Source organism: Lactuca saligna, chromosome 4 (genome assembly GCF_052625555.1).
Source record: "Lactuca saligna cultivar CGN05327 chromosome 4, ASM5262555v1, whole genome shotgun sequence".
Classification (NCBI taxonomy): Eukaryota; Viridiplantae; Streptophyta; class Magnoliopsida; order Asterales; family Asteraceae; genus Lactuca; species Lactuca saligna.
Window position 1 is genome coordinate 190,900,081 of NC_136420.1, and position 14,621 is coordinate 190,914,701.

At 33.5% G+C, this 14,621-nt stretch overlaps 2 protein-coding genes across 3 annotated transcripts; one reads left to right on the forward strand and one right to left on the reverse strand.

The window, feature by feature from the left end:
* Nucleotides 1-10: 10 nt before the first annotated feature.
* Nucleotides 11-1,826, forward strand: LOC145043194 (peroxidase 9-like). Its single transcript, XM_078991769.1, has 4 exons — nt 11-447; nt 587-778; nt 872-1,037; nt 1,244-1,826. The coding sequence occupies exons 1-4, from the start codon at nt 154-156 to the stop codon at nt 1,654-1,656; spliced, it is 1,065 nt and encodes a 354-aa protein (XP_078847895.1). The 5' UTR covers nt 11-153; the 3' UTR covers nt 1,657-1,826.
* Nucleotides 1,827-2,395: 569 nt separating this feature from the next.
* LOC145043193 (TRAM, LAG1 and CLN8 (TLC) lipid-sensing domain containing protein) lies at nt 2,396-3,734 on the reverse strand. Of its 2 annotated transcripts, XM_078991768.1 has the most exons (5): nt 3,378-3,727; nt 3,153-3,293; nt 2,929-3,048; nt 2,710-2,805; nt 2,396-2,610 (listed from the first exon to the last, which is right to left on the reverse strand). In XM_078991768.1, exons 1-5 carry the CDS (start codon nt 3,597-3,599, stop codon nt 2,500-2,502), a joined length of 690 nt encoding a protein of 229 aa, XP_078847894.1. In that variant the 5' UTR covers nt 3,600-3,727; the 3' UTR covers nt 2,396-2,499. The 2 variants fall into 2 exon arrangements, with proteins under 2 accessions (XP_078847894.1, XP_078847893.1); XM_078991767.1 differs by having other exon boundaries at nt 3,153-3,734.
* Nucleotides 3,735-14,621: the final 10,887 nt, after the last annotated feature.

Sequence of the window (14,621 nt, forward strand, 5' to 3'; positions counted from 1 at the left end):
TATTAGAAGCAAATACCTAGCTAATCCTGGAGGGTTTGGTAAGAGTGGTGGTTGGTTAATCATTCTTGAGATCTCTCTTTATAAGAACACTGATTTCAGTTTCCAACACCATGCACTCATTTCTCAAAGAAGATTAACCCTTTTAGTTCATTCATGGCTTCTCTTCTCTACACTACCTTTACTGTATTAATGGCTATCCTCTCATCCTCGATTGTATGCTTCGCTTTTCCAGGGTTCAGCTTCGGATGGGGTGGTGGAGCTGGTGGCGACGGTGATGGGTCTTTTGGCAATGGCCAAGGGTATCCTGGTCTTTTCCCCGAATTCTACAGTTTCTCATGTCCTCAAGCTAACGACATTGTCATGTCTGTTCTTGAGAGTGTCATTGCAAAGGAGCCAAGAATGGCTGCTTCTTTACTAAGACTTCACTTCCATGACTGCTTTGTTCAGGTAATTAATCAACTAATCATGTAACCTTTTTTCTTCATGCTTCATGATACATTAGCGTAAATGGAATTTTGAACTCAAATGTTGTAACTCCTTTGTGTTTTATAACTGAAATTCATTTGCTATACCTGTCTTTTAACAGGGATGTGATGCGTCTGTCTTGTTGGATGATAATGTAATGTTTGCAAGCGAAAAAACCTCTGGGCCTAATAGCAATTCAATTAGAGGATTCGAAGTGATCGATGAGATCAAGTCTAAACTGGAGGAAGCATGTCCTCAGACAGTTTCTTGTGCTGACATTCTTGCTCTTGCTGCTCGAGGTTCCACTGTTTTAGTAAGCATTCAAATCTTCATATATCGTTAATTCTTGTTGTTTCGAATTATTCCCCATTTACTATAACCATGATTTTCTTATAAAACAATGCAGAGTGGTGGACCTAATTGGGAACTCCCGTTGGGAAGAAGAGATGCAATACAAGCAAGTCTCAGCGCCTCAAACAACAACCTTCCTCCACCAAACTCCACCATTCAAAACCTTATAAAACTTTTCCGGCGACAAGGGCTTAATGAAGTTGACCTGGTGTCGCTTTCTGGTTAGTTAAAAAACGGAAATAGTTATTGAAACTTTTCTTTAGTTTCTTATTGGTTGTTGTATCATATATGCTTAAATCAAGACTTATCTTTTATGATTCTTGAATTAGTTTGATATGGTGGGGGATGAAATGATTAATTTCTGGATTGTGGATTTGTGTTGTGTTCTTGTTTGTTTGGTTTTTTGATTTAATTCTATTTCTTGAAGGAGCTCATACCATAGGAATGGCTAGATGTAGTGCATTTAAGCAAAGGCTATACAATCAAGATGGAAATGATGAACCAGATTCAACTCTAGAGATAACGTACTCCAATGGTTTAAAAACAGTTTGCCCGAAAACTGGTGGTGATAACAACATTTCACCTCTAGATTTTGCATCTCCTTCAAGATTTGATAATACATATTTTAAGCTCATTATGTTTGGAAAAGGACTTCTAGCTTCCGATCAAGTGCTTCTGGCTGGAAATGTTGAAGAAACTATGCTTCTGGTGAAGGCATATGCGGAGGATTATGCTCTCTTTTTTGACCAGTTTGCTAGATCTATGGTGAAAATGGGAAACATTAATCCACTCACTGGTTATCAGGGCGAAGTGAGGAAGAATTGCCGAATGCCCAACTAATTATATCTATATAACTATTCGTGGTATGAATTCATGAGGTGTATGATATGGGTTTATGTATGTTGCTTATTTTCTTGTAATGCTTGATGCCCTAGATTCTAATGAACTGATATATGGCTTCTTGTAAGTTGTGAGAATCATATGTATTTAGTAGTCCATGATGCATTGAACTTGGAGCATTTACAATGGGGATTTAATAAGAGTTGAATAGATAATGATTAGGATTGAATAGAAGTTTAATGGAGTGTGAGTGATGATATGAATGAGAGAGTTGCATGATCATTGAGTGATTCAATTGATTTAATATTTTCTTTTTCAATTAAATATCAAACCAAATATAGAAATCCATTAAACTTTGTAGGGTTTAATAGATTGTGGATGTTAAAGAGTATAGTTGAATAAAAAGTGAAATACTGATATGATATGATAGTGATATGACAATCCATTAAACTCGTTAGATTTCAATGGATTATGGATGTCCGTATTAGAGTTTACTTGATTGACACATCATCGGTATATTCTACATACAACTTTGCAAAAAAATTCATACAAACTCCTCTCAAGGTTTAATAGAACATAGTTTTAATGACTAAAATGTTTCATTTTCGAATTGAAAAGTTGAATGACTATTGAAGTATATGTGTGTTGAATGCCAACATTGGATACCACAATGGCAAAGTTTAATTCATTAAAAGTCATTTAGGCATGACACATCGTTGATCTAAGTCAATTACGGATATCCAGCAGAAATTAAATAATTATATTTGAAATTTGAAATTTATGATAAATATTCAAGAAAAGTAAAGATCTTGAATGAATTGTTATACATAAATGGGGATAGAGCTAACTACTTTTGGTTTTGGATGCGGATCTCTTGACGAATTTATATTTCACCATCCTTGCAATCTTGAAGAACCAGAAAGCACTTACTAACTGAAGTCCCAAGGCCATTGCCTACAGATATTTGACATTAACATCATTCACTTTAAGCTTTTTAAGGACACAAGTCAATAACGCTATAAAAGTCTTTCAAAATGTGTAATTAGATTATACCTTGATGAGAATAGGATTATCGGCAGATAGTGTAACATAGCACAAATATGGTCCAACACACATCCTTGCAATTGAGAAAATCACCGCAAATGAAACCTGTAAATTCAACAAAGATATGGGAATTAACGGCTATTCCTTGAAAACTACAATAAAAAGGAAATACTTTGATTTTTATAATACGAATATAGTACTATTTTTCAAAAGAGGAAAGGAACTAACATCAGCTGCTAAATTGATATCAGTATCCTTATAACCAAGCTCTTTGAGAATCTCTCTTAAATGGAGAAATGGACTCGAGATTTCAGTGATCCACATTGTAACCATCATTTCTGAACCACACTGCAGAAAATTTATGAAAACGTTCTAAATATCAAAACCCCGATTCAATTCAAGAAAAAAAAAAAAAACATAACAAGTTAAACAAAAGCAAAAAAGGGTATTACCTTCTCATAAGCAAGACCCGCTACAACTCCAACAATGCTAACTAGATGATGAACAGAATTATCTATTTTTATATTCTTATCAAACAAACAACACACTAAATCATAGATTAAATAAGCAAGACTGACTGATAGAGCTCTCATCTGCACATAATATTCAACAAAACACATTACTATATGTTCAAGATTTTGACATAGATAGCGAAATTGCAACAAAGATTTCAAAACCTGAACAGGGGTTGAGTTTGAGGCCAAGGGACAAACTGGGCATCTCCAGTCTTGAACAGACATAGACGACAAGACAACAGCAAACAAAGCATGAATCGTCGAAACTATACGGTTAGAGAAATCAAAAGATCTTTTCGGGAAAATCTTTCTTATTAACAAGAATGCACTTGTCCATGAGATGACTCCATACACAACCAAATAAATCTTGTCGTAGTGTTCCATGGTTTATTCAACTTGCTCCTTACTTCAAGTATCTAAACCGAACACCATAAGATACGTGAAGAGTTGTTCAATCAAACACACATTTGATTGCACTAAGAAGAAGATGAAAAAACTGGAGACGCAATAAATTGGAAGGTTTTGGTTGAAATAATTAGGTGGCGGTTGGCGTATATTAATTGGTGGGGATAGTGTATGGTGGTAGGTTTGCTGTATTTACTTTCTATTTGTATATATAATAGGGACATTTTACCAGCATAAGATATAATAAACCATAAGTTCAACATCATCGATTAAAGTTCGCTTGCATGCAAAATTTGTTGTAAGGTACGCATATTCTTAGTTATTAATTTGCTCAGTAATATATAAGTGTTTTGTTTGCATTCATTTTGTAGAAATTCTTGAGAAACTACATCCATCATGTGAATTTCTACAGACAATGCCTCGAAGGGTGATCTGACGGAAGTTTTAAATATCGACAAGCTAACTGAAATGATGTGTGCATAGTTAATGTAGATCATTATTGAGGTAATTTCCTTTAGTGCATTTTATGCGTTATATATATATATATATATATATATATATATATATATATATATATATATATATATATATATATATATATATATATATATATATATATTCAACTTTATTGAAAAAAGTATTTAACAATTTAGTATACTTTCAAAAATATTTACCAAACTAGTGTTTTTCTTATTTTCTTATATATTTTCATTTTTAGTGTTTTTCTTATTTTCTTATATATTTTCAATTTTCGTGTTGTTTTTATTTTATTTAAATATCAGGTTTTTTTTAATTTCAGTATTTTACATTTTTTTTAAATATCAATTTTTTATTTTCTTTATTTCAGTTTTTTTTTTTTTTTTTTTTTTTTTTTTTTTTTTTTCCTTTTTTAACATATGTTTAACATAATATAAAAAAACACACAATCCCATGTCAATTAAAATAAAATGTTTTAAGATAATTATGAACTTCGGTAAGAAAAAAAAAAAGACACCTTATTACTTTCTCTTTTGTAAATAGAAATCAAAATAATAAATAATCTTAGACGGATATATATATATATATATATATATATATATATATATATATATATATATATATATATATATATATATATATATATATATATATATATATCCGTTTAAGATTATATATTATTTTGATTTCTATTATATAGTTTCAAAAATATTTACCAAATTGGTGTTTTTTTCACTTTTCTTCTGTTTTGCGTTTTTTTCTTACTGTTCTTATTTCATTTAAATGTTGTTTTTTTTTTTATTTCAGTTTTTTTCTGTTTTTATTTTTTTTTAAATATCATTTTGTTACTTTTTTTAATATGTTTAAAAAAGTATAAAAACAAAAAGAGAACACATAATTTCATGCATTATCATCAATTAAAAATAAGATATTTTAATTTATTACACTATTATAAATGATTATTGCCATCCATCACAAATAATAACATTAAACGTAGATTTTTTTTCGTTCCAATAGAAATCTTTCTACTAGTAATACAATGTTTAATTTTTAAATGACGTCAAAACATATAGGTTAAACGTATATTAAAAATGATATGATGATCTTTTAATAAATTATGTTAGTCATTGCCAACTTTCAATAATACTTAAATATCCTTATAAATTTCAAAATTATATATATATATATATATATATATATATATATATATATATATCCGTCTAAAATTATAAAATTTACATATATATTCAAATTTATATTTTGATGAAGTCTAAATCAGTTTAATATTAAAAAACTTATCAAAAGCAAAACTACATTTTCCAATTTCTTTTGAAACAGATAAAAAACAAACAAACCCATATAAACATAATATTTATAAAAATATTAAAAAGAAAGGTACAACATATCTATTTAAAATATTTTTTCCTTTTCTTCACTACCTCGTAGGTAATTTAAGTAATGAGGATGGGTTTCGTGAACACAAAGATTATTTATTATTTTGATTTCTATTTACAAAAGAGAAAGTAATAAGGTGCCTTATTTTTTCTTACCGAAGTCCATAATTATCTTAAAATATTTTATTTTTAATTGACGAATAATGCATGGAATTGTGTGTTTTTTATATTATGTTAAATATATGTTAAAAAAAGAAAAAAAAACTGAAATAAAGAAAATAAAAAATTGATATTTAAAAAAAATGTAAAAAATTGAAATTAAAAAAACCTGATATTTAAATAAAATAAAAAAAACAAGAAAAATGAAAATATATAAGAAAAACAAGAAAAACACTAGTTTGGTAAATATTTTCGAAGCTATACTAAATTGGTAAATATTTTTTCAATAACACTATTTTGGTCAAAAACTCCATATTTGACTTGATATCTAGGTATTCTTTTAACGACGATGAGTTAATCATAGTGGACAATGAATTAATCATAGTGGGGACATACAGTTTACCAATTACTAATTACATGCACTACTAGAAAAGTGGTGCAATAGCTACAACACAATCCGTAACTATTTAGTAGCTATAAGCGAATTGCTACGGAATTCCTACGGCTACGGAAGTCAATAGCTACAGAAATCTGTAGCTATTCCGTAGCTAATTTCATTTTATGTAAATAAAATTAAAAATTAAAAATTTCCATTTTTTTTTATCAAATAGCATATTCAATTCACATTTGTTCCAAATACCATATAAAATACACTGAAAAACGTTTATAATACCAAGTTTGACACATTTCATTCCATTGTCCAAAATATAATATCAACAAAAAAAATGGTAACACAATTCAATACTTAAACAATAATAGCAATGTACTTTAGTTTATTATAACAATGTATTTTTGTTTATAATACTTTTAGCAACATACTTAACTTTTAACCATAATAACAACATAATTTTTTTTTTTATCAAACTACCAAATTTTTAACCATAACAGCAACATACTTTTATTTATTATCAATTTTATCAATATTATCAATAAACTACTTAACTTTTTAAGCCATAACATGTATCATTTTCTTATTATTTTTACTTGACAATTAAAAATAATAGTTAATAGAAGTATTTAGAAATTAAAAAAAAAATGTTTTTGTAAATGTACGTAACTATTTTACAACAGCCAAAATATAGAAGTAACTTAAATACAAATCAATTCAATTCATACAAATAAGCCAAATCATTTGTTGAATTGCATGTTAACTCAAATTGTACTTTTATCATATATAGCAAGGCACTTGTAAATTTCACCAAACAAAACCAAATCTAAAATTATAAAACCCCAAATCAAAAAAATATAAATAACTCATTACTGTCACAAAATGAAATGCATTTTAAGCACTAAAAAAATACACATCTCAAACTGTGTATTGTTTGTAGCATTTCTAGAAAGAATCTTTGCATCTTTCTGCAACATAACACAAAGCACAAGTAAAAAAACAAACCCGAAATATTAAAACAAAAAAACGAGAAACAAACAAACATATGGTATCATTGTAACAAACAAATTCCTTCCATGTTTTCCTATGCTTAGCTGCAAAGAACCCTACTCAAACCACAGATGGCAAAACCCAAATCAAACATCAACACATACCAAAATCAGGGAAATCACATATTACACATATTGGAAACTAATTACATAATGATTGAGACTCAATACCACTGAAAAAAACATATAATCAATATGATCTTACCTCACAGGCTCAATGGTTCTCATCCTAGAATCGAATGTTCAATAGAAGAAATACTGGAAGTGTAACAACGTAAATTTTAAAACAAAATTTTCATTTTTGCAAACGTTAAAACCATCGTTTAATATTCCAAATTCAAACGTCAACAATGTTATCATAACAAAATATATCCCATGATCATAAAAACAGTTCCTCCGTCAGTGTGTAAAATCACGCCGGCGCCCACGGTCCTCGCTAGTACCGGAAACACATAACACAACAACTGTAAGCATAAATGCTTAGTGAGTTCCCCAAAATACTACTTACGCACATACGCCTTTCTAGGCCCTGACCTTCTGGTCCATGTGTCTCAGGGGACATCCGTCCCGACTCGGTAAACCTTCCGGTCCTACATGCGTCAACCTTACGGTCCACATCACAACGCCTTCCGACCCATAACATATACGCCTTTCGGCCCATAACATAATGCCTTCCGGCCCATATCAAGCATATCATACATAACACATATAACGATTAACTTATCATATACAATGCATATAATTCAGAACATATCCGATCTTCCGGTCACACAATAAAAACCCTTCCGGGTACAGTATAGTGAGAAAACTCACCTCGTGGAAAATCTAGAATCTCATATACTTGCTATCTCCAAATCCTAACGACGACTCTACCTCGCCTAAACATAATAAATATCATTTTCATTATTAAAGACTTCCACAACTAGACTTTACCCCTTATCATCATTCCTACGAGGGTAAAAGACCATTTTACCCTTCCTTGACTCAAAGTCTTCATGTTGACCAAAACCCTAAAAGTCAACAAAAGTCAACCTTTTGAGTACGCGGGGCGTACTACTTGCTGTACGCGGGGCGTACATCGCCAACCCATGGATCGGGGTTTCCACCCAGTACGTTGCGCGTACTGGGAGTTACGCTCATCGTAACCATCAGACTTTAGCATACATCATTTCTGGTCTTAATCGGTTAAGCCATTAATCCAACTTTTAGATCCAACTTTATTTATGTATCTTTACCCATAAAGTTGAAACCTTTAAGCCTTGGCATGGCTGTACAGGCTCCTACACTCCTTAACATCATTCTATTCCAACTCAAGGATCTTGATCTCATGCATGGTGCAACATTCATGTCCAAGATTACATTTTTATGAGTCTACAACTCAAATAGTCCAGAAATATGATGGATCTAAGCTTATGGAGACCATTTGCTAAAAAAGTGTCCACCTTTGGGACTAAAACCCTAGAAAATGGTACTTCAAGCATATTACAAGAGCTATATGTCAAGATCTGAACTTTTTACCTTATAATGAAGCTTCAACCTTTGCAAAGCTCAGATCCACACTTGAACACCACTTCTAGCCTTCCAAATGAGCTCTTCTTCTCCCTTGCTACCTTGAAATGGCACCACCAAGCTTAGAATACTCACAAATGGCCTAAGAACGAATGCACACTCTCTTTAGGGTTTCTTTCTAAGGGATGGTGGTTGAGGAGTCGAGCTACACATCCCTTTGATAGCCATCCGAAATAATTAGGGTTTTTAGGTCTGGACCGGTTACGCCCAGCGTACCCGAGGGTGAACACGTCCAAATGAAGCGCGAGAGTACGCGCACCGTACTCCTTGTACGCCCAGCGTACTCGCCTAACATGCAAACCCTAAATGGAAACCAATCAAAGAAGAAGGGCTAAATAGAAGGGTACCTTGATTTCGGGCTGTTACAATTCTCCCCTATTAGAACCAGACTTCATCCCCGAAGTCTCACACTGAAAACAATTCCGGATACTGATCCCGCATCTCAGACTCGGACTCCCATGTCAGCTCGGACCCCTTCCGATGTTGCCACTGCACTTGTACCAAGGGTACTTCCTTGTTCCTCATAACCTTAACCTTTCGATCCCTGATCGCCACTGGTCTCTCCACATAGTTCAGGCTTGCATCCACCTGAATATCATCTAATGGCTTCATTGCCGACTTGTCGGCAATACATTTCCTCAACTGTGAGACATGAAAGGTGTTGTGGATCTGTCCCAACTCAACAGGTAGATCCAACCTGCAGGCTACCCTGTCTACCCTAGCGATTACCCTGAAAGGTCCAATATATCGGGGTCCCAACTTGCCCCTCTTCCTGAATCGTATCACTCCTTTCCAAGGAGAGACCTTTAGGAGCACAAGGTCACCAACTTGAAACTCGAGCTCAGACCGACGCCTGTCCGCATAACTCTTCTGGCGACTCTGCACGGTCAACAATCTCTGCCTGACCTGATGTATCTGTTCGGTCATCTAAAGTACAATCTCCGTGCTACCCATCACCCGCTGCCCCACCTCTCCCTAGCAGATGGGGGTGCGATACCTCCTCCCATACAACAACTCAAAGGGTGGCATACCAATGCTAAAATGATGGTTGTTGTTGTACGAAAACTATGCTAAGGGTAAATAGGTATCCTAACTCCCTCCAAGATCCAAAACACATGCTCGGAGCATATCCTCAAGTGTCTGAATCGTCCGCTTAGTCTGTCCGTCCGTCTGCGAGTGGTATGCGGTACTGAAATGCAGCCTCGTACCCAACTCCTCATGAAACTTCTTCCAAAACCTGGAAGTAAATCGTACATCCCGATCTGAAATGATCGACATCGGAACCCCATGCCGCGATACCACCTCCCTGACATATAACTCTGCCAACTTCTCCGCAGAAGAGCTCTCACTAATGGCCAGAAAATGAGCGCTCTTCGTCAATCTATCCACAATCACCCAAATTGCATCGACCCCCCTTGCAGTCCTTGGCAATTTGGTGATAAAATCCATGGTAATATGTTCCCACTTGTCACACTCCGCTAAAGCGGAAACGCAAGGTATGACAGCGATAACGGTTTCATTGCAAAAGATAAAGATACATCACCATAGCAGTATTTAAAGTTTACAACCCATAGCTTAAAAAGTAACAAAGTACAAGTTTTTCAAAATAACATTGTTCAAAATATAACTTCATAATAGCTTCAACACGACGCAACATGCTCTATGATGATGAATCTTTACATCCACTTACTAATTATTTCCTGAAAAAGCATGTAAAATAAGCGTCAATTATGAAAATAGTTGGTGAGTTCACAAGTTTATAAAATCGAGCGTACAACAAGGCTTTTCGTAAATACAAGTACATTGCTTTAATGATAAACAAGTTGATTGCTATTAATTAATACAAGTTTATTGCTATAACGAGAAACGAGTTTGTATGTGTATGAGCAAACAATGAGTCTCAACCAAACCTATGACTGAAGCCCTATCGAGATCTATGCTTATCGTTCCATAGATGAATATGGTATCATGCACTTCAGCGATTCGGGCGAGTGAGGAGTTGTCAATTCCTAATAGCGCTATCCATAATGACCATTGGCTCAAAGAGTTAATGGTTAGAGATAAGGGAAGGGCCTTAGTACGATAAGTTCTCATGTTCCGTGTTGCATAAACATACATAAAGATACATAGCAATACAATAGCAATCAAGTTTGATAATAAACAATTTAAATACATCATGCAAACAATAGTTTTTCTGGACATGCTTTTCCACCCCAAAACATAAAAACCGAAAATAGGGGAGTGCGTGAATACTCACGATGTTTCGTGTAGGCACAAGCGGTACTTCGGGATGCACCAACGTCTTACTACCAGGATCCTACGACATCAAGCACACACACTAGTGAGTTCCATGTCGATATCTAATGCTAATATACTAAACTCTACATATAGGGAAATGCCAATTTATGTTTTAGTATTGGATTTTATATCAATTGGTTACACTTTTGCTGAAATATTGAAATTTTACAAGTCGTGCGATTAATTACAACCTTGGAAGGTTAATTTTCCAAAATTTAAGTCTCTATAATAACATAAATTCACGAAAAATAGCATTCGAGGGATAAAAATTCTCAAACTTTTTATTTAACTATTATTACACAATACTAAGCTGGGAAAAATATAAAAATGGATTTCCAAGCTGTTTAATTATATTTTATTATTTATGGGCATTTATTCCAATAAAAATTGAAATAAATAGAAAACAGTTTCCAAAATTACCTAAACTTTTTATTTAATTGTTATTATACATAACTAGGCTGGGAAAAATATAAAAGATATTTTTCAGTGGGTATTTCTATTTTTCCTTTAAATAGTCATAAATTAAAGAAATAATATTAAACAGTTAAAATAAATCACCATAAATTTTTGTAACATCATTTACAGTATAAATAACCTGGGAAAAATATCAAAAGTGGTTTTCATAATGTATAAACTGGTTTTGAGTATTTATGTGTATTTAAGTGTATTTTAGTGCAATTAACTTTAGAAAATAAGGGAAAAATAGTTTCCAGTAGAGAAAAATCCTCACAATTTTTATGTAACCTCCTACTGTATAATATGATATCCTGGTGAATTTTCATGAATTTTGGATAATCAGAACTATTTTTCCCATTTTTAGACCATTATAATTACCAAAAATTTGTAATAGCTAGACATGATTAAAAATCTTGAAATTATTTTCTGGAGTCACCCATCACAGGTAAGGTGTGCGAAAATTGTTAGATACAATTTTCACATCCTCTAAAGTAGTTTTGTAATTTATCATGCCCTAAACAAAGTAAAATTAGAAATCATATGAAACAGTAACAAAAATTGCTGAAATTTGGTGAGGGGTCATTATTCCCCATAAGGATCATCCATGAATTTATTTAGGATTTATTGACCTCTGGAAGTATTTTATATGATTTATGCTCTTGGTTTTAGCAATAATTCTAATAAATCAAGTGAATAATAAAAGCTCTTGAAATTTTCCAGATTATCTCATGCATGTAAGGGCTTTCAAAAGGAAAAATGTTAAAAATGTATTCAGAAGAAAAATGAGGGTAATGAATCTAAACAAATTAAAAAAGGTTGCATGCAATGATGCATGAAATGTAGATGTGGCTGAAGTTCATGAATTTGTGTAGCCCATTTAGTGAGGTTTTAAGCCACGAAATTTCAGCCATCATTCACTAGATATGTTAAGTTTATGTGGTATTTTTCCTCAGATTTATGGTTGGGTTTAAGGCCATTGTTTAAGCAAGATAAAAATAGTGATCACAGAAAAAGAGCTGTATGCGCAACCTTTTTGTAAAATCTGCCAAAAATCGGATATTTAATATTTTACAGTGAAACTAGTTGAGTTTTAAGGTTAACTCGTGGAACTAACCAATAAAAAAAGAATATCATGATTTGGTTAAGAAATGACTGAGTTATGGCCGTTCAAAGTCGAACAAAGTAATCTGGCCGATTGCATGTTTGTTTGTGTGCATTATTAGGGTATTTCAACAAGAACATCATGCATGCCTTTGGTAAGGTCCGATTTCTAACACATGCATGGAATGAATGAGCATCCAAGATGTACTAGAAATGGTTTAAATGCTTTTGATCATTCATGAACATAAAATAAATGGAGAAGAACATGAAATATTAGATTTTGATGTCACATGATCATATGTGCATCTTTTTCACTCCTTGCATGGGTTTGATCCCGGATTTTCACCATTTCAAACACATGCATTGTGTTATGGTGAGAATCTACAAAACACAAGGGAAGAATAAAGATTTCTAGCCATGGGAAGGCATAGAATCCGAAAAGAAGAGAAAACTAAGAAGGAAAAGAAGTAGAATCATGAAACTATGGAAGAAGATGATGTTGTTTACCTTGGTTATGATCTTGAGAGAAGTAAGAACACTTCAAGGGCTTCACAATCTCGAAATTTTGCAGAGGAATGAGAGGATTTTCGTGAGTTTAGAGAGAGGGAAGAAGAGAGTGAAGTGTGTGAAGAGTGGAGTGTAAGAGAGTGAAGAAAGAAGAGGTGGAGTGAGGGTTTTGACTTAATGATTGTGTTTTGGGAAGAGAGAGTGTATGGGGAGGGGAGATGGCCAGATTTTTTAGTGGGTTAGGCCTCCTCTCTCCTAATTCAAATTTTATAAAATTTAACTCCATTATTTATATAAAGACATTAATTTTTATAAAAGTGCTTAATAAGCAAATTTGATTTATTTAAAAATCTTGTTTTCAACAAATAAATTATGATTAATACTTGATAATTTAATTTCTATTTCATTGATTATAATTCATAATTTGATTAATAAAAATGTGATATTAGGAAGTTTATAGCCAAATTTTATAAAGTTTTTAAGCTTTATAATTTATAAGTTTGGATTTTTGGCTCTTTAGGGTTTTTGGGATATTGTTTGATGTTCATCAACATGTTGAAGTATAATTAGAATGTTTTAATTTATTTTTAGGGTTTTATACCTTATTTCAATTATAACAAAGCTTGAAGCTTTATTCTAATTATAGTATTGACATTTCCTATTGTAGCTAAGCAACTTACTACAATTGTAAGTATCAAGTATATTAGTCACAGATCTTAGTTGGATCCTAGTTTATGCAAGATTTTTGACCTAATTTATTCTACTAGGTCATGGCATGTTGTGCATGAATGGTTTTTATAAAGATGCATGAGTCCGAGAATGACCTGAATTGACAGTTGTCACACCACTTCCATTCGGGAATCTCCAGCGGTTGCAACTTAGCGTACGGACGCTGGTGCTCGGCGTTAACCTGACGACAAGTCAGGCACCTCTCGACGAACCATGCAACATCCCTCTTCATACAGAGCCACCAATACTCCTTCTTTAGGTCCAAATACATCTTAGTAGCCCTGGGATGAATCGAGAATTTCGATCAATGCGCTTCCTCCATCAAAATAGTACGCGTACCACCCACAAACGGTACCCAAATCCGACCCTAAAAAGTCATAAGTCGCCGACCATCCGTAACGAATTCCGATACCTGACTGACAACCCGCTCCCTCTTCTGGTTTTATGGTCTTGCAGCCTCAGCCTGAGCTCCTCGGATGGTGTCCAAAATCGGTGTCATCACCGTCAACCTCATACAAATGTCTCGGATCGGGGCGCTTTCCGCCCTACGGCTTAACGCATCGGCCACTACATTAGCCTTACCCGGGTGGTACAGGATCTCACAATCATAATCCTTCACCACATCCAACCATCTCCTCTGTCGCATATTCAGATTTGGCTGATCCATCAAGTACTTCAGACTCTTGTGGTCTGTGTATATGGTACACCAAACCCCATAAAGATAGTGTCGCTAGATCTTGAGGGCAAACACCACAGCCCCCAATTCTAGGTCGTGGGTGGGATATCTCGACTCATGTGGCTTCAGCTGCCTCGAAGCATACGCTATAACGTGTCCCCTCTGCATAAGCACCGCCCCTAATCCAGATATAGATGC

Bases quoted from the DNA above. Each gene is read 5' to 3' on its own strand.
- LOC145043194 (XM_078991769.1), top strand. From the start codon at position 154: ATGGCTTCTCTTCTCTACACTACCTTTACTGTATTAATGGCTATCCTC. The intron at 448-586 runs GTAATTAATCAA...GTCTTTTAACAG, and splicing joins TCCATGACTGCTTTGTTCAG to GGATGTGATGCGTCTGTCTT. The intron at 1,038-1,243 runs GTTAGTTAAAAA...TATTTCTTGAAG, and splicing joins TGACCTGGTGTCGCTTTCTG to GAGCTCATACCATAGGAATG.
- LOC145043193 (XM_078991767.1), bottom strand. From the start codon at position 3,599: ATGGAACACTACGACAAGATTTATTTGGTTGTGTATGGAGTCATCTCA. The intron at 3,049-3,152 runs GTAATACCCTTT...AATTTTCTGCAG, and splicing joins CGGGTCTTGCTTATGAGAAG to TGTGGTTCAGAAATGATGGT. The intron at 2,611-2,709 runs GTATAATCTAAT...AAATATCTGTAG, and splicing joins ATAATCCTATTCTCATCAAG to GCAATGGCCTTGGGACTTCA.